Source organism: Garra rufa, chromosome 18, assembly GCF_049309525.1.
Source record: "Garra rufa chromosome 18, GarRuf1.0, whole genome shotgun sequence".
Taxonomy (NCBI): domain Eukaryota; kingdom Metazoa; phylum Chordata; class Actinopteri; order Cypriniformes; family Cyprinidae; genus Garra; species Garra rufa.
This window is the reverse complement of record NC_133378.1, coordinates 6,222,028-6,241,941: the sequence shown is the minus strand read 5'-3', so window position 1 is coordinate 6,241,941 and position 19,914 is coordinate 6,222,028. Positions and strand designations below refer to the sequence as shown.

General features: G+C 35.4%; 1 protein-coding gene across 3 annotated transcripts in view; it reads right to left on the bottom strand.

The window, feature by feature from the left end:
* Positions 1–19,914, bottom strand: part of sulf2b (sulfatase 2b) — a 61,827-nt gene that overhangs the window by 17,638 nt on the left and 24,275 nt on the right. For all 3 annotated transcript variants that reach the window (XM_073822839.1, XM_073822840.1, XM_073822838.1), the window contains exons 6-10: positions 14,913–15,063; positions 10,361–10,536; positions 7,836–7,964; positions 3,296–3,352; positions 3,046–3,178 (exon numbers count right to left, since the gene is read on the bottom strand). In XM_073822839.1, coding sequence (XP_073678940.1) covers positions 3,046–3,178; positions 3,296–3,352; positions 7,836–7,964; positions 10,361–10,536; positions 14,913–15,063 — 646 coding nt within the window. The remainder of the gene's footprint in view (positions 1–3,045; positions 3,179–3,295; positions 3,353–7,835; positions 7,965–10,360; positions 10,537–14,912; positions 15,064–19,914) is intronic.

Genomic DNA, 19,914 nt, shown 5'->3' with positions numbered 1-19,914 from the left:
CAAAAATCATTAGGAAATTAAGTAAAGATCATGTTCCATGAAGATTTTTTGTAAAATTCTTACTGTAAACCTATCAAAATGTAATTTTTGATTAGTAATATGCATTGTTAAGAACTTAATTTGGACAACTTTAAAAGTGATTTTCTCAGTATTTAGATTTTTTGCACCCTTAGATTTCAGATTTTCAAATAGATGTATCTCAGCCAAATATTGTCCTATCCTAACAAACCATACATCAATAGAAAGCTTATTTATTGATCTTTCATATGATGTATATATCTCAGTTTTGTAAAATTTAACCTTATGACTGGTTTTGTGGTCCAGGGTCACATATTGCCTGAAATGGATTAAGAAATGTGGTTTTTCAGCATTTTTGTGTATTTGAACCCTTTCCAACAATGACTGTATGATTTTGAGATCCATCTTTTCACACTGAGGACAACTGAGGGACTCATATGCAACTATTGCAGAAGGTTCAAACACTCACTGATGCTCCAGAAGGAAAAACAATGCATTAAGATCCGGGGGTGAAAACTTTTGAACAGAATGAAGATGTGTACATTTTGCTTATTTTGTCTAAATATCATTTTTTTTTTCATTTAGTACTGCCCTTCGGAAGTTACAGAAGATACTTACAATGAGTCCCTCTGTTGTCCTCAGTGTGAAAAGATGGATCTCAAAAATCATACAGTTATAAAATGCTGAAAAACCAAAGAATTAGTAAGATCTAAAGGATTTCTGAAGAACAGTGGGCAGTTTAACTGTTCAGGACAAACAAGGGACAACAACTATCACAACTAACTAACACAGCTGTGGATCATTCAGGTAAGAACACTATTAAAAATCAAGCGTATGTAAACTTTTGAATAGGGTCATTTTTATAAATTGCTATAAAGTCAGTTTTTTAATGAATTTTCCTGTCACAATATTACTTCTATCATGATATAATCACAAAATATGGAACCTTTGTGACCTTTCCAAAGATACGCGTCAAATGAAAATCTAATTTAGTCTAATTTACTAAAATCTAATTTAAAATATTTACAAAAATCTAATTTGCTAAAATATGTAATAGGGGTAAAGGCAGTAAAAAGAGCACCAAGTGACCACTGACTGACATTTAACAAGTTGACACAAAATGAAAATTCTCTCATTATTTATTCACCCTCATGTCATTCCAAACCCATGAGTTTCTTTCATCTGTTGTACACATTATTTTGAATAATGTAACCAAACAATTGATGGTAGCCATTGACTTCCATAGTATGTAAATAAGGTGTTAAAACAATGCAGATAGCACATAAACAACACTTTCTGCAGGTGCAATTTTCCCTTTTTCCTGGTTTGAAATGTAGACTTTTTCATGCTTTGCAAAGGTGTGCAGATACATAACGACAGACTGTTCCTTGATCAAAGCAAGAAAGCAGATGGAGGAATAAAGCCTGACTAAAAAAAAAAAAAAAACAAGAAGTAAAGAGATGGAGAAAAGAGAAAGGGATGGAGAGAATAGATAATGCAGGAACGGGCTGCAGGTCCCTGGAGGACTACAGTGGGCCAGTCTTGTTAGAGTGAAAGTGAGAGCATGAAATTTCAGGTGTCTGATCTGACAGCTCAGACATCTCTCTGTTCTCGCTTCTGTTTCATAAGATGGCTCATACACACACAGATACTCTGTACTTGTGAGGGTCTATACTGACACAATCTGCCAAAAAGTGCTAGCATGTTTATGGACACCTCAGTAATGACATACCAATGGTTAAAAGTTTGCTAAGATTTATAATCAAAATGTTGAGGTGTTTTTCCTGGGCGGTCGATAGTGGTGGTTCACAGGCGTGCTGGTTTTGATGGCATTAGCTGGTGAAGGCAAAGCTCATGAATATTTATTATGTTATGCACAAACGATTGAACATGAGATTTTAGTGTTTTAAATAGTCTATGTGACATATTGAGGTCAGCAGTAGAGTATTTGCTCATTTGCAAGTCAAAACTGAAAGGCAAACAATAACATTATGAGTGGAATGTCCAAAAATCATCTATACAGCAATTTCACCTGCACATCAAGTTGCTACTTGTGACATTTTGTTTGATAACTTTGTTCCTGCATCTGCTGTTCTCAGAGTTTTGTAGGTCAACGAATGCATGCATCAACAAACCAATGTTAAAGGAGTAGTACACTTTCAAAACAAAAATTTACGGACAATGTACACACCCCTTGTCATCCAAGATGTTCATGCCTTTCTTTCTTCAGTCATAAGAAAAAATATATTTTTTGAGGAAAACATTTCAGAATTTCTCTCCATATAATGGACTTCTATGGTGCCCCCGAGTTTGAACTTACAGTACAAAATGCAGTTTCAAAAGGGCTCTAAACGATCACAGCCGAGGAAAGAAGGGTCTTATCTAGCAAAACGATTGGTAATTTTCTAAAAAAATTACAATTTATATACCTTTTAACCTCAAATGCTCATCTTGTCTACAGTCTTAAAAATAAAGGTGCTTTATACTTCACAGCGAAGCCATAGACTAGAAGAACCATTTTTAGATCCACAAAGAACCATGATAACCTTCTTTCGCCACAAAGAACCTTTTATGAAACAGAAAGGTTCTTCAGATGTTAAAGGTTCTTTATGGAACCATTTAAACAAAAAACATTCTTCTATGGCATCGGGAAGCACCTTTATTTTTAAGAGTGTACTCTGTGTAGAGATTAAAAAGTATATAAATTGTAAATGTTTTAGAAAATAACCGATCGTTTCGCTAGATAAGACCCTTCTTCCTCGGCTGGGATCATTTAGAGCCCTTTGAAGCTGCATTTAAACTGCATTTTGGACGTTCAAACTCGGGGGCACCATAGAAATCCATTATATGGAGAGAAATCCTGAAATGTTTTCCTCAAAAAACATAATTTCTTTACGACTGAAGACAGAAAGACATAAACATCTTAGATGACAAGTTTTGAAAATGAACTACTCCTTTAAGTCTGAAACGCTGGACTTGTGGTAATGTGAAGAAGTGGAAAGGCAAAGATTTTGTATGTTGTTATACCTGACCGATCTGTTCGCATGGCGTCTGGTACTCTGCGCGCTGGCACAGGTCTTTAACACGCTGGTATTTGGGCAGGTTGTTTTCCTCCTGGGCCATATCCTTCCCATCATTCAACACTTTATGCAGCAGCTTTCTGTCACCGGAGAAGAAAAGAAAAACCTCACGTTATCTGAATAAACATACACTGACCTTTCACTTCGAAAACCCAGAGCTCTCCGGCTGTTTTCACATTTAATTTGCGCTGACTCACCCTCTCTCCACCAGGAACGAGTCCCTCCACACTTTTCCTTTCTTGTTGAGCTGGAACCTGCAATTAGGAGAGACGGATGGATATTGATCTACCGGCTTTGTTACTGATCACCTGGAACAGCAAATTGTCCAGAAATTGGCCGTTTCTCAGAAGACTCAAATGATGGCTAAATGCAACAAGTTGAGGCCGAGAGAATAGAATAGTAATGCAGAAAAAATGACAAACAGCTTAAACTGAAATCCGGCCTGCAATTTAAAGTGTTTTTCTTCCCCCTCTACTATCCCTGATGAAAAACAGGAGGAGATGTGGAGGTGAGGAAACACAAGTGCTCTGTGCACCTCCTGACCTTCTCTGCAGATATGAGCTATCGATCGGTGCTCTCACACACTCTCTCTGATCTCCGCAGGAGTTTCTGCCAGATTTAGGAGTGTTCTGGCTGGCCTTTTCTCCTATTCAGACTCCTATTGTTAGTGGCACTTGCTAAGGCACCATCAATGCACAAACCCCAAAGCTGAAGTTGTGTACATTGCCCCATGCCATTCGTGTTATGGATATAAATTATACTTTAAAATTGTGTCATGAAGGTCTGCAGGGTCCTCACTTTGATAGCATTTCCTGTTTTATGTTCTCAACATTCTGTTTGATTTAGATGACAAAAGTCTGTTTTGTTAATAAACTATCAAAGCCCATTTATGCCTTTGAATACAAATAAAAATCTTTTCATCTTAAAATGTTGACTCTTTCTCACAATTGCATGTTATAAGGTCAGAATTGCATGATATAAACTTGAAATTCTGATGTTATAAAGTCATACTTGCCAAAAAAACTCATAAGAAAATAGTATTTTTTCCCTCAGAATTGGACTTTTAGAGTTAGTTTCTAACAATTTTAAGAAAAACAGAACTGTGAGATAAAAATTCACAGTTGTGAGAAAAGAAAGTCAGAATTGTGAGATAAAAACTTGCAATTGTGAGAAAAAAGTCAGAATTTATAACATAATTGCAATGTTATATCATGCAGTTCTGGGAAACATAGTCACAATTGCGAGATATAAACACACAGTTCTGAGAAATAAAGTCAGAATTGTAAGATATAAACTTGTAAATAAAAGTATTTTTTCCCTCAAAAGTGGACTTTATAAATTGCAATTCTGAGCAAAATAGTCATAAGTAATATTAGATAAGATACAAAATATTAACTCCCAATTGTGGGGAAAAAAAAGTCAGAATTGCAAAATAAAAACTTACAGTTGTGAGAAAAAAGTCAGAATTGAGAGATAAAAACTCACTAATTGTGAGAGAAAAAAAGTCATAATTGTGAGATAAAAAGTCACAAATTGTAAGAAAAGTCAATTGTGAGATAAAACCTCAATTGTGAGAATCAGAATTACGAGATAATTCCGAGAACTGAGAATTGTGAAATAAAAATTCACAATTGCAAAAAAAGGTCAAAATTTTGACAAACTGACATTTGTGAGAAAAAGCCAGAATTGTGAGATAAAAATACGCAATTGTGAGAAAAACGTCAGAATTACTCACAATTATACTCTCAATATTCACAAACATAGTTTTTATCTCATAATTGTGAGAAAAAAGTCAGAACTGCAAGAAAAAAATTCACAATTGTGGGAGTCAGAATTGCGGAATAAATACTCACAATTGCAAGAAAAGTCAGAATTATGAGATATAAACTTGCAGGTGCAAGAAAAAGTCAGAATTGCGAGATAAAAACTCACATCTGCAAAACTCACATTTTCAAGAATTGTATTCTCTGATTCTCTGCTTTTTCTAAATGTTATCAGAACAGTTATATCACCTTTTACCTCCCAAAATATCTGAAAAAAATCTGAAATTAAAACAAGCTCAGCATAGACAAGGTTTATTCAAATCATTGAATGTATAATGCAATTTAAGTTAGGGGTGGGTGACTTTTTGCAAGTTCCTGAGCAGTACAGCCAAATTAATCTCCAGTTTAAGAAAATATAACACTACCAAGTAACAAAACATAAAAGAAGAAAGAATGACAGACCATTAGACCACAATCTTATCTCACTCTTCTTTCAATCTTATTTCACTTTATTTTATTCCAGTAATAATCCAAAAACAGGCACTGTCATAAATTGTAGCTGTAGCTGTAGTCAGTTTGCAGAGGCAGTTTAATCATTCACGATTTTATATTGTCACATCGCACACCCCTATTATTAAGCATATATAGGACAAGAATATCTTGGAGTTGAGTTGATTTGAACACCTAGTAAACCTTAGCAACTGTTTAAAGATGCCATCGAAAGCCAACTAGAACACCTCAGCATGTGGAAGCTGATGAAATATAGAGATACTTATTTAATTAGTGTCTATCTGAGCTGATTGAGAGCACAAGGGAAGTGTAGCCCTCCATCTCCCTGCCAGTCATTTTTCCTGAAAGCCCCTCTTCCCTCCGGATTTCTTATTTCCTGTCCCCCCACCTCCTGCTGAGATATGCATCTCTTCCTCTCATCTGAAATAAAGGAGGTACGCGGGCTAGCGGAAGAGTGCAGAGATGAGATTTCAGCAGGTGTCATGGTGATGAGGGGTTCTGTGCCAATAGGATGCCTGGCAGACCGCCATCTGCTGCCACTCAATGACAATGAAGCGAGGCGAGGTGTTGTTCCTACGGCTCTGATAGCCTCAGGATTAGGCTAAATGCGATGTGTCATTATCCTCAGGAAACTCTGAGCATTACAAATTGATCAAGTAATACAGTGAACTAGCTAGTGCTGTTGATGCTCTACTGAGAAAGAGAACACTGAGGGGTGAATTCATTAAACACTGTGCCACTTTTGCACCTGCAAACCTGCGTTTTATTCACAAACCACCCACAATCCAGTTCAGCCAGGTGCCAAATGTGCTGAAACAGCAGTGTGCTGCAGGTATTTATAGTAAATTAAATTTCTGTCATTCTTTCATCACAAACACACATCCTTTATATGTAAATTAGGTTCATTATAGATTGCGCCATGTTCACAAAAGGTGTTGTACTGCTTGCTTGCTTAAAGCTTTTATATGAACTTAAGTAATTAAATCTTAAATGCATGAATGTTTCGCCAATATTTGGGTCTTTGGCGACCCCCCGGATATATCCAGCACGGATGGATCTCTAACTTCTGCAATAGCAAAAAACTCTTTTGATAATGTGAGAACAATTACAGAAGAATAAAATAAAGCATATTTCGATACCTTTTGAAACTTGAGGGTTCAATTTAAGCAGATGATTTTACCATCGCCGTCATCCTCAGAGCGCACTTCCACGGTACATTTAACTTCTTCATATTCGCCATATCAACCGTTTTCTCAAACGGTGAAACATCACGTCATTATTGTCTATCAAACAGTGCCACCTCGAGGAATAAATGTGAATTGCACATATTGAGTCATCAGATATTTACATATTTTTGCGCATGCAAAATATACTTACACTATTACACACTTAGGGTCTCTAGCAACTTTTTACAAAAAATTAATCAGAAAACATATATATAATTTTTTTTCTTCTGTCATATTGTTTATAATGAATAGATGAGGAATACTAAGAAAGTTGACATCAAACTTAAAAAAAATTAAGAAGGGAGAGAATAGTGAATGACATCCCGGGTCTCTAAAGACTCGAGGTATGCATTTAAGGGTTAAATGTATAAATTAAATAGAAAAGATCAAGAATAATTTTGATTCAAATCAAGAATCATTTTGGAATCGAATCATGACTCTCAGAATCTTTAAATCAGATCAAATTGTGAGGTGCGTAAATATTCACACCCCTAGTAATAGACATATGTGACCCTGGACCACAAAACCAGTCAGGGTCATTTTTTTTTTAAATTGAGATTAAATAAGCTGAATAAATAAGCTTTCCATTGATGTATGGTTTGTGAGGATAGGACAATATTTGGTCAAGATACAACTATTTCTAAATCTGGAATCTGAGGGTGCAAAAATATCAAAATATTGAGAAATTAAAGTTGTCAAGTTCTTGCAATGCATATTACTAATCAATATATATATATATGATATATTTACAGTAGAAAATTTACAAAATATGTTCATGGAACATGATATTTACTTAATATCCTTTAGATTTTTGGCATAACAGAAAAATCGATCATTTTGACCCATACAATAAATTGTTGGCTATTGCTACAAATATACCTGTGTTACTTAAGACTGGTTTTGTGGTCTGGGGTCACATATTTGTCTAAATTTTTGACTGATCATGGCCACAATTAATCATCCAATGATGATCAAATGATGGATAATGAATTGGCCCTTTAATACACCAAACTTTATTTCCAGCAGTACACCAATTTTGACTTTTTTATACTTCTAATGTAACCAAGGAAGCACATGTGGTGAATAATAGTATTGATCAATAAACTTATACAGTACGTCCACCATCCACAATCCAATCAAGTAGACAAAATTAGCTACCACAGTATATTATTTCCCATTCCTTTTCAGAAATACTCAACCTAAAAAAAACTGTCACACAGGACAGGAGATATCCTCACCTGTTCATCATGCGGTCTGTGTCCAGGAGCTTGAGGATGGACTTGCCGTCCATGTCTGGTGGAACGTCCATCCCTGCGATGTCCAGGATGGTGGGAGCCAAGTCTATGTTCAACACGATGTGGGGGTTGCTATGGAAACAGAAGAGGGGGTCGCCATTTGACATAATGGTCAGAAACCAGATGAGCAGCACATGAACACTGACTGATAATGAGATATAGACAGTGAGAGAAATAGAGAGCTCCAGGACTTGCTCAAACTGGAACACAGCTGTACTACTGCTGAATGATGCACTGAATATAGGATACACTGCATAGTGACTACTATTTTACTATTTTTACTTTTTGCATCTGAAATGTGACCATTTCACTGATGTGCAATAACAGGTGGGTAAATTTTCTTATTTCTACAAGTGTACATATATTGATATACTCTTCTTCCCTGTGCCATTTGGTATGTCTTTCAGAATGAGCTTATGTGATTTGGGATGTCACAGATGGTTCAATACCCAGTAAAGTATTATATATGTCCATGAGGAAAAAACATGCATTAAGAACTTATTATGTCTTCTTGGAAACATGTAACTATCTTCTGTAGCCTCTGAAGGGCAGCACTAAATAATAATAATAAAAAAAAAAAATTAACAAAAAATAAAAACAGCTGTGGATCATTCAGGTAACAACACAGTATTAAGAATCAAAGTGATGTAAACTTTTGAACAGGGTCATTTTTTATAAATTCTACTATTGTTTTCTCTTGTGGACTATACATCTTTTATGTGAAATATCTTATTCAGGTCAGTTCTAAAAAAACAATAACATGCATTTTGTATTATCCCTTTTATTTTGGTAAAATAATTAACATTTTGCAGATTCTGAAAGGGGGATATTAACTTTTGACCTCAACTGTATATGTAAAATAATAAATTGCTCTAAAATGTTCTTCAGGGTTTTCTACTAAAGAAAACAATCTTGCCATAACTAGAAAAATGTATATTTATAATAGACATTTTCATGACTAATTAAGATTTGATTATGAATCCTGGTTGTTTTTATTGTATATTAAATTTTTCTTTTGTCATGAATTTTGGTGTGAAAGTTGTTTTGATGTTTTCTTTTTTGTATTTCAATGCATTTTTAATTTTGTAAGTCTCTTTGAGATGCAACTTTTAAAGGCACTTTAAATATAATTATATATTTATTATAATAATAATATTTTTTTCTTACATCTGCTTCAGTTTATTTTAAGGCTTGTTTTGTCCTATTTTAATTAGTCTTGCCGCCTCTTGTAAAGGTCATTGCACAGAGTCCGAAAGTTTCGTATGCATGTTTCGCATTCGTAATCCTAAAAAGTGGTGACGCACAGAAAATCGCAAAACAATAAAAAATGGAATCTTCAAGCAGCGAGGAAAAAAAAACGAACCCGATCAAAATTTTTTTTATGATGGACGAAAATTTCAGAGGCAGTGTGCAAACGTGATTGACATCGACATTGATGAAATTGATGAAATATTTGGTCGAAAAATTCAAACTCAGTGTGCAATGACCTTAAGTGTGCTGAGGCCCCTGGTTGAGAACCACTGTGCTAACTTCCTATTATATACCTCTTTGTCTGATGTGTTAAAGATTCACTGTTTGACACTGAAGAACACATCAAACCCCTTTACTGTGCTTTACTGTGGCTGTTCAGTTTGAATAAAAAATGATTCTAAACTGATGAGTGTCAATTTCAACTGACCATTTCAAATCCTGTGAAGGCAGCCAACTGAAACTCAGTGGAGATTAATCCAATCACATCCGCTCCGTTTTCAAAAAGTAAATTAGGCTCATCTCTCTCTGATTTTATTGCCTAAAGGCTCATCTGATGTTGAACTGGCCCCAGCTGTGCCTTTCTCACCCTGAGACTCCTGCCAAACTCTTTATCCTCTTTTCTCTGGCTTTCTTTCACAGTAAAATGTCTTGTGGTCTTCACATGAGTGGTCTCTACTGCTGTTAACCAGCTTTTCTGAGAAAGAGAGAAGCCTGATCGCACAGCAGTGGTAAACCAGACTAGTGACAAATGATATTAAATGCTGACCAAAGAAAGAGAGAGCAAGTTTTCTACATTTGAACAGAGCTCTAGTCTGGTGCTCCCGTGGGGATGCAGGTTCAAATATGGCTTGCAACATGTGTTGCTCTCATTCCCTCTCTCTTTATATATTGCAGGACATTGGAAAGTCATTAAAACCCCATAAATCAAGTTCAGACCTCATTAAAGAGCAACTCTGGCCTCCGTACAAAAACAAAGATGAATTACTTTAGACATAAGTGTTCTATTAAATTATGCTACCTAATTATATATTATACCAAAATGTGCTTTTTGAGAAATACTTGAATTCTGCAATGCATTGCAATGAGGCATTCTATTACACTATATTAAAGTGTTGTCTGTATAAATATAAATATCAACCATCTAAAACCACCATGTTTTTTGTGAGGGTGTCTTTGGCATGTCTCGTGGATACACAAACACAAACGTGAGCACTCACATGCCTCCCGCCTCCACATTCGGGCCGCGGATGTAAAAGGGAACTCTGATGTCAAACTCGTAGGGCATGGATTTCCCCTTGACCAGTCCGAACTGACCGATGTGGTATCCATGGTCAGCCGTGTAGATCACATACGTGTTGTCCAGCTCCCCAGTGTCCACCAACATGTTGTAAATCTACATACAGACAAAAGAAACATGACAATAGTAGAATAAATTATAGGGTACAACAGCTTCTTTTGTGGTTGCAGTCATAGAAAGATTTCTGGAGAAAAGCAAGACAAAAGCACCGTGGGACATTTTGAAACTGTGAATTTACCAAAAAAAAGAAAAAAAGAAAAAAAGAAAGCATTTTTCTTTGTTTTGTGAAATGGATTATTGCACTCAGTTTTGTTACTGTTAACTAAACAATTTTGCTAATAGAAATTAAGCTGAAATATATGGAAGCCCATTTCCGCCACTGAATAAAAAATAAAAAAGGTAATTGCGACTTTTTATCTCACACGTTATTAAGTCATAATTGTGAGATATAAAATGACAGTTCTGAGAACATATCAGTCTTTTTTTACCCTCAAAATTGGATTTTATAACTTGCAATTGTGAGTTTGTATCTCACAATGCTGAAAAAAGTCAGAATATTTGCGACATATTTGCAAAGAAAAAGTTAAAATTGCATTGAGTTTTTATCTTGCAATTCTGACTTTATAACACGCAAGTTTATGTCATGCAATTCTGAGAAAAAAGTCAGAATTACGAGAAAAAAAAGTCAGAATTACGAGTTTTCATCTTGTAATTCTTACTTTATAACACGCAATTGCAAGTTTATGTCACGCAATTCTAAAAAAACTGTCAAAATTGATAGTTTTTATCTCACAATTCTTTTATTTCTCGCAGCTAAGTTTATACTACGCAATTTTGAGAAAAAAGTCTGAATTGTGAGTTTATATCTTGCAATTCCTTGGAAAAAGTCAGAATTATGAGGAAAAAGTCGAAATTCTGAGTTTTCATCTTGCGATTCTGACTTTATAACGTGCAATTGAAAACGCAATTTTAAGAAAAAAAATCTGAATTGCGAGTTTTTATCTCACACTTTTTCTTCGCAATTGTGAGTTTATATTACGCAATTCTGAGAAAAAAGTCAGAATTGTAAGTTTATATCTTGCAATTTTGCAAAAAAGGTCAGAATTCTGAGTTTTCATCTTGCAATTCTGACTTTATAACACACAATTGCAAGTTTATATTACGCAGTTCTGAGAAAAAAGTAGAATTTTTTTCTCACAATTCTGACTTTATTTTTCACAACTGAGTTTATATTATACAATTCTGAGAAAAAAGGTCAGAATTACGAGAAAAAAAGTCAGAATTACGATAAAAAGGTCAGAATTCCAAGTTTTTATCTTGCAATTCTGACTTTATAACATGCAATTGCAAGTTTATATCACACAATACTAATAAAAACTGTCAGAATTGCGAGTTTTAGCTCAAAATTCAGATTCTATTTCTCGCAGCTAAGTTTCTATTATGCAATTCTGAGAAAAAAGTCAGAATTGTGAGTTTATATCTTGCAAATCCTAGAAAAAAGTCAGAATTGTGAGTATTTTATCAGAGTTGCAATTCAGAATTCAGAGTTTTCATCTTTCATCAAATCTGAATTTATAACATGCAATTGCAAGTTTATATTATGCAATTCTGAGAAAAAAAAAGTCAGAATTGTGAGTTTAAATCTTGCAATTCTGAGAAAAAAAAGTTAATTATAAAATGCAATAACCTTTTTTCTTGAGTGGCGGAAATGGGCTTCCATAGAAATAAAAATTAAATATTAGATGAAAAACTTGACTTAAATCTGAAATGTTGCTTTGGCAACTAACTGAAATAAAACAAGTAATTTTAAGTACTATAATAATAAATAATGATAATATTAATAAATCTTAAAAATAAATACAACTTTTTTTTTAATACAGTATTAAATTATTTTTTTAAATAGAAATAAACTAATAAAAAGATAAAAGCACAAAAACACATAAAAACACTAATTAGGATGAGAAACAAACGAACAAACAACGACGTAGTAAAACGAAATGCATTTAACAATCCAAAATGGGAGCGCAGGAGCAGAAACAGGAAACGCAGGGTAGAAACATCAACAACCGACAAGCAACAGAGCAAACACACCAACTTATAAAGACATACTGATTAACAAGGACAGCTGTAGGGAATCACAGTGATGAGAAGGAGAAACCAATAAGCACATAACAGCGGGGGAAACACTGGGAGAAACCAACGTAAACAGACCAGGGGTGTGACATTAATAATATTGTCATGCAGAATAAGGCATTAACATGTGCTTTTTAATTATTGATAAACAGCAAGTATGCTAGTAATATGCATGCCAGGTAATAATAAGAATTGGTCCTCAAAATAAAGTGTTGCCATATTTGGTTAAGAATAGTTTCAATATATTTTATAGTTACATAAAAAATGTATTATATTTACAGTGCACAGCATAAATGAGTACACCCCCTCTAAAACTTAACAAATTGAGCAATTACTCTTCACTTGAAAGACATATTAGGATTCTTTGGAGATATGATGTTCCAACAGGCCTGCTTGATCAATTACCAAAGAAGAATGTCAAAATTATTTAGCAAATTAAGATTCAAAGTCAAAGTGATAAAATGTTGTGTTGCAAAAATGAGTACACCCTCCTGAAAGTTACTAAATAAAACTAAAAAAAGAAAACAAAAGTCTAGGTTTAAAGCTATTTTTGATCAACGGTAAGTATACTGAACCAAAACTTTTAAAGACAAGTAATTTCCTGACAGTTAAAGGCGTTTTATAGCCTACTGAATCATACACATACTTAATGCTGTCAACAATGAAACCACTTGGGAGAGAACAGCCAGGTGACTTATTTCTTAGCAGAAAAAAGGACAGTGGTACACGAGGAATATACCAAATTATTGTTTTAAGTGTGAAAATATAGCAGAAGTAGCACTGACATTCAAAAACAATGGGCTTGTGACAAGGCTCCTGAAATAACCAGGTCTTCACTTTAAGTTTTCATTTAATGATGAGTGAATTTTTGCTACAAAATGAGGGGGAGAAATACCATGTAAGAGTATCAGAGCCGGCAAAAGCTATAAAAAGAGTGACACTTTATCTCATAGAGTACGAAGCAGCCTGCAGAAGTGACATGTATGGTTATTGTCACCACTAGAATTACCTACTGTAGCCAAAGCACAGTAAACTCATTTAACCTCTTCCAAGGCCCAATAGACTTTTGGGAATCCATATTCTGGTGTCAAGGGACGAAGTCAATCATTTCGGATCCAAAAGCATCCAATATGTTCTGGTGTTGCTACAGGAGGAGTACAGCGAGAAGTGCCTGGTACCTACAGTGACGTTCAGTGGTAGTAAAGCTCTTCTACAGGGACGTATGAGTGCTGAAGGTGTGAGGGAGCTGTGCTTTATCAGTGCTGTCATGAATTCACACACTACTGTGTGATGGAATACAAAAAACTGAAACTGCAGATGCTACCCTCCCCTCATTCCCTGCATTATTGGGCATTTTTTCAGCATGACAATGAGGATATTTATTCTCCAAAGGTGAAAATCCTTCAGTGGACATGTATTTCACTCAGTATTAACACTCTTGAGCAGCTGTGGGGGATTCTGTAGAGAGAGCTAAGCAAAACTCCCCATTAAAGACATTTAAAGAGGTCGTCTTCCAGGAGTTAAACAGGACAGATGTGAAAATTTGCCATGAACTTGTACACTCAGTGCCAAGAAGGGTCAGAGCAGTATACTTAATGTTCTGGAGGACATATGTGACCCTGGACCACAAAACCAGTCTTAAGTCGCTGGGGTATATTTGTAGCAATAGCCAAAAATACATTGTATGGGTCAAAATTATTGATTTTTCTTTTATGTCAAAAATCATTAGGAAATTAAGTAAAGATCATGTTCCATGAAGATTTTTTGTAAAATTCCTACTGTAAACCTATCAAAATGTCATTTTTGATTAGTAATATGCATTGCTAAGAACTTAATTTGGACAACTTTAAAGGTGTTTTTCTCAGTATTTTGATTTTTTGCACCCTTAGATTTCAGATTTTCAAATAGATGTATCTCAGCCAAATATTGTCCTATCCTAACAAACCATACATCAATAGAAAGCTTATTTATTAAGCTTTCATATAATGTATATATCTCAGTTTTGTAAAATTTAACCTTATGACTGGTTTTGTGGTCCAGGGTCACATATTAAGTACTAGAATATTATACATTTGCTGAATTACATATAGGGTGTACTCATTTCTGCAATCCATTATTTAAACAAAATTGGTTAATTTACTTATATTACAGGAAATATTGGCATATATTTTGTTGTTTTTATGAAGTAAATGTTTAATACATTTAAATATTGCCATCTTTCCATGATTTATATTAGTGATCATTAAGAAAATACATCTTTTATATATATTAAGAGGGGGTGTACTCATTTATGCGGTGCACTGTATGCATAATTAATATCATTCGTATAACTGATGTACCTTCTCCACACTGTCATCCACGGACAGCAGCGTTTGCAGTCTCTTGCGCTGCAGCATATTGGTGAACTCCATGTGAATGGGCTTCATGGGGCCGGTGTAGCGCATAATCCAGTGTTTGTCTGGATTAGGGGCGTAGTTATAACTGGGCGTTCTGAATGGAGAAGAAAAGAGTCACAGTCAGTGGACCTGCTGAAGCATGACTGAGGGAAATCGAGAGAGTTTTCAGAGCGTCTTGAGACACTGTTTGTCGACTCTGTTCTGCTGATGTTAGAGGAAAGCACGCAGACACATCTTGACAGCTGGGATGTGTCTGTGTGAATGTGTGAAGGTGCAGCTGTGTGTGTGTTTGCATGGTCAGAATTACAAATGACAGCAATCGACTGTGTGCTTTCTCTCCCTTCTCCTCGAAAATGACACATTGCAATTTTACAGCCTCATGGTTTCTCAGGCGTTGACTGACAGGCTGACATTCTGTGAATGTAATGGTTGTTCAACCATTATTGAGGGATAAAAAGAGAGAGAAGTGTTTGTAGCTCCTCCTCTTCTCACTCCTGTGACAGGCGTGAGAGGCCTGTTAGAAGCAAACAGCACTTACACTTCATGCCCTTACAGTTGTGATTAAAAGCCCCCAGCTCTATTGTTTACAACCATTACTTAAAGTCCTTCTACAGACAAATCAATGTGAGCATCATCGCTGATCTGCTCCCTGCCTGGCCTTTTTGAGGGTGCCGTACATTTCACCTGATAGCGACTTAGTGACAACAAGGGACAATGCAACTCTCTGTCTTTCTTTAGTGTATCTATTTCTGTTTGTACTGGGACCTGAAAGCAATCTGTACTGCTATTTCTTTCTGTCTATACAGTAGCTCTGATTCAAAACATATAATAAAATATGACATATTTGAATTAATATGTCCCTACTGCTGTTCCAGAAGGTAAAAAGCATTCACATAATGTATCTCATAACGTTGTACTTCAGCTACATCTGATCAAATGCACATTAATATTCTTCAGCTTGGGCTAAACACATCATTTTTGTTTGGTTGGAAGTTGGAACAGCAGCTACGCTAATTATTTCTCTATTTGTTTCTCTGTTTCTGCCACGGGATTTCCATCCCGTGGTAACTAGGATTTACACAAGATTCAGTCTGGATTCAGAAGAAGAGATGATGCCGACCCCTCAGAGGACCGCAGATGATGCCAGCCTTGAAACAACATACAGCACTACATAATTTTCTTACAAGTTTGATCACAGCACATAATCATTGCAATTAGTGTTCATCATCTGTTCGATTACACAGTTACTGATTTTAACATTTATATCATATGTACATCGACTTGACATACAGTATTCACCACTAAATACTAAAATTACTAAATATATTGTAGTAGCCTAAACTTTTGTACAGCGCTTTGCAACGATTCGTATTGTGAAAAGCGCTATACAAATAAACTTGAATTGAATTTAATTGAATTGAAAAAGTAGTGGAGGGGATTTTTTTCATCTGTGATTTGAAAAAAACTTAATTGAAATTAAAAAACCTTTCAGATTTGTTTAATGCTTCACTTATTGATGTTTGCTGTGCATTATAGCCTATTGATATATCGTTTTCCCTGCATTTTTATCAAATCAGAGGTAATTCCCAATTTAATTCAACTTAATTAAGTATTGAGCGGCATTTTTTCGATTCAATCACAAGTAGAAGACGCTAAAAAATAGTAAACAGGCTCTAAAACGTCCACTTTCAGCCACTTCCAGAGGTACTTGCTGCATTTTACCAAAACACACAAATTACAGTCAAAATTGCAGCTGCTTTCTTTATCCTTTTTAGTTGTTCCTTTCCTGATTGCTTGGGTTTGTTTAGTCAATAATGTTTCTACACTCATTCAAGGTAAAGAGAACAGAGTAAGCAGAATAGTTGATAAAAAAAAAATTAATTCAGTACAGAAAAAACTGAGTAATAATGGTTCAGAACACAGCATTCCCTTATGAAAATTAACCAAGTTTTTACTACAAATAAAACCAAAAAACATGGTTACTATAGTTAAACTATGGTAACCACAAATTAACCGTGGTTTTTCTGGGCTAACCATAGTTTAATCATGGTACAGGTGCTGGTCATATAATTAGAATATCTTTAAAAAGTTGATTTATTTCACCAATTCCATTCAAGAAGTGAAACTTGTATAATGTATACATTCATTTCAAGTGTTTATTTCTTTTAATTTTAATGATTATAACTGACAACTAATGAAAACCCCAATTAAGTATCTTAGAAAATTAGAATATTGTGAAAAGGTTCAGTATTCATAGGGAAGACTGCTGATTTGACAGTTGACCATTGACCACTTGCACAAGGAGGGCAAGACACAAAAGGTCATTGCAAAAGAGTCTGGCTGTTCACAGAGCTCTGTGTCCAAGCACATTAATAGAGAGGCGAAGGGAAAGAAAAGATGTGGTAGAAAAAAGTGTACAAGCAATAGGGATAACCGCACCCTGGAGAGAATTGTGAAATAAAACCCATTCAAAAATGTGCGGGAGATTCACAAAGAGTGGACTGCAGCTGGAGTCAGTGCTTTCAAGAACCACTACGAACAGACGTATGCAAGACATGGGTTTCAGCTGTCGCATTCCTTGTGTCAAGCCACTCTTGAACAACAGACAGCGTCAGAAGCGTTTCGCCTGGGCTAAAGACAAAAAGGACTGGACTGCTGCTGAGTGGTCATGTTATGAGTGAGTGGTTATGTTCTATGATGAAAGTAAATTTTGCATTTTCTTTCATTAGCTTAGCAACATGCTAATGTCAAACTCAAGTAGAATTGACTGTAAACAGTAAAGCTGATTGCAAATACAGTATACAGAAAAGTGTTGAGTACAAATAGTTCTAATCTGATTCTTTACCCTATTTCATGAAATAATTGTACACTGTGTATTTTTATTATTAGACTATCAAGACATTACCTTAGCAACATGCTAAAACTCAAAGTGGAATTGACTGTAAACAGTAAAAAGAAACGATTATATAAATATAGATATAAATATAGTATTCAGTAAGGTGTTGAGTAAAAATAGTTTTAACCTGATTCACAATATTATTTCAAAAAATATTTGTATGCTATCCTTGTTGAAAAAAAACAGCTAAAACCACCCTAGACTGGAAGGCTGGTTTTAGCTGGTCATAGCTGGTTAGCAGGCTGGTTTTAGATGGGTTTTGGTCACTTTCCCAGCTTGGACAGGCTGGTCAGGTTGGGAGACCAGCTAAAACCAGCTACTTCCATCTTAAACCAGCTAAGACCAGCCAACCAGCCTAGGCTGGTTTTAGCTGTTTTTTTTTTCAGCAGGGAATTAACAGTAAACATAAAAGTTAATTACAAATATAGTATTCAATACAAGAAGGTTGAGTAAAAATAGGTCTAAACTGATTCATAATACTATTTCACAAAGTATTTGTATGCATTTTTAAGATTATTGACTATTAAGACATTAGCTTAGCAACATCAAGTGGATTTAATTGTAAACAGAGTAAATCTAAACATTTGATTAGTACAAAAAAGTGTTGAATAAAGATAGCTCTGATCTGATTCATAACACATAATTTAACCTAATACTTGTGTGTATGCTCTGTATTTCTTATTAGACTACCAGACTAGAATTAATTGTTAATTAAGCCTCTGGTGTGCTTGACGTGAGGAATGCTACTTGCTACACTGCCTATACAGAGTGTTCCAAATAAGTCACATGAGATTCCATCACGGATAGAATACGGCCTCAGTAGGCAGCTGCCTATGTAGACAGTAAACAGCATACTGTATTCCCCCTCTCTCTCTCTGGTTTCATCTTCTTTATTGGTCTACATATAATCCTTTTAATCCTCTCAAAACGCTCGTTCTCCCTCTCTTGTTCTTTTCCGATCATATTTTCATTATTCTCTCCATCAGAGGAGTGATGGAGATGAAACAGGTGCAGCGGGATCACGCGGCGATGAGAACGGGGGGATTTTCCCACCGCATAATACACGCTCTCTGACTATCTGTGAGGATTTGGACAATATCTCTGCAGTGGCCTTGTGCCAGCCCGAGGGGCAACGAGGGGTTAATCACATACAGCACTGTACCAGGGCATGGAGCAGAGAAGTACAGGACTAGCAGGAGGCCATTATGGACGGTGGCGGGTGGTTTGGAGCAAACTGAACGGAGAGAATGAGGGCGGTTCCGGGTATTTTTCATGGGATGTTAAAAGAGGAATTTCTGGGGCTTTCTCTCCTGACAGCAGGAGAATGACACATACATATGAATGCATGCCATAAAAAATGGCTTAAAGGAGTAGTTCACTTTCAGAACAAAAATTGACAGATAATGTACTCACCCCCTTGTCATCCAAGATGCTCATGTCTTTCTTTCTTCAGTCATGAAGAAATTATGTTTTTTGAGGAAAACATTTCAGGATTTCTCTCCATATAATGGACTTCTATGGTGCCCCTGAGTTTGAACTTCCAAAATGCTGCTTCAAAGGGCTCTAAATGATCCCAGCCGAGGAAGAAGGGTCTTATCTAGCGGAATGATTGGTTATTTTCTAAAAACCTTTACAATTTATATACTTTTTAATCTCTACACAGAGTACACACAGAGCTAGACAAGAGGATTCAAAGAGGATCAAAAGTATATAAATTGTAATTTTTTTTTTTTTTTTTTTTTTTTAGAAAATAATGGATCGTTTTGCTAGATAAGACAGTTCTTTCTTGGGCTGTGATCGTTTAGAGCCCTTTGAAGCTGCATTTTGGAAGTTCAAACTCGGGGGCACCAGTCCATTATATGGAAAGAAAACATCCTCATCCACATTCCTTACGACTAAAGAAAGAAAGATATGAACATCTTGGATGACAAGGGGGTGAGTACATTATCTGTCAATTTTTGTTCTGAAAGTGAACTACTCCTTTAAGGGATGAAAAAAGTGACATATTTCATTGCAATATAGGTGCAATCAGACAGGTGGCGATGTTAT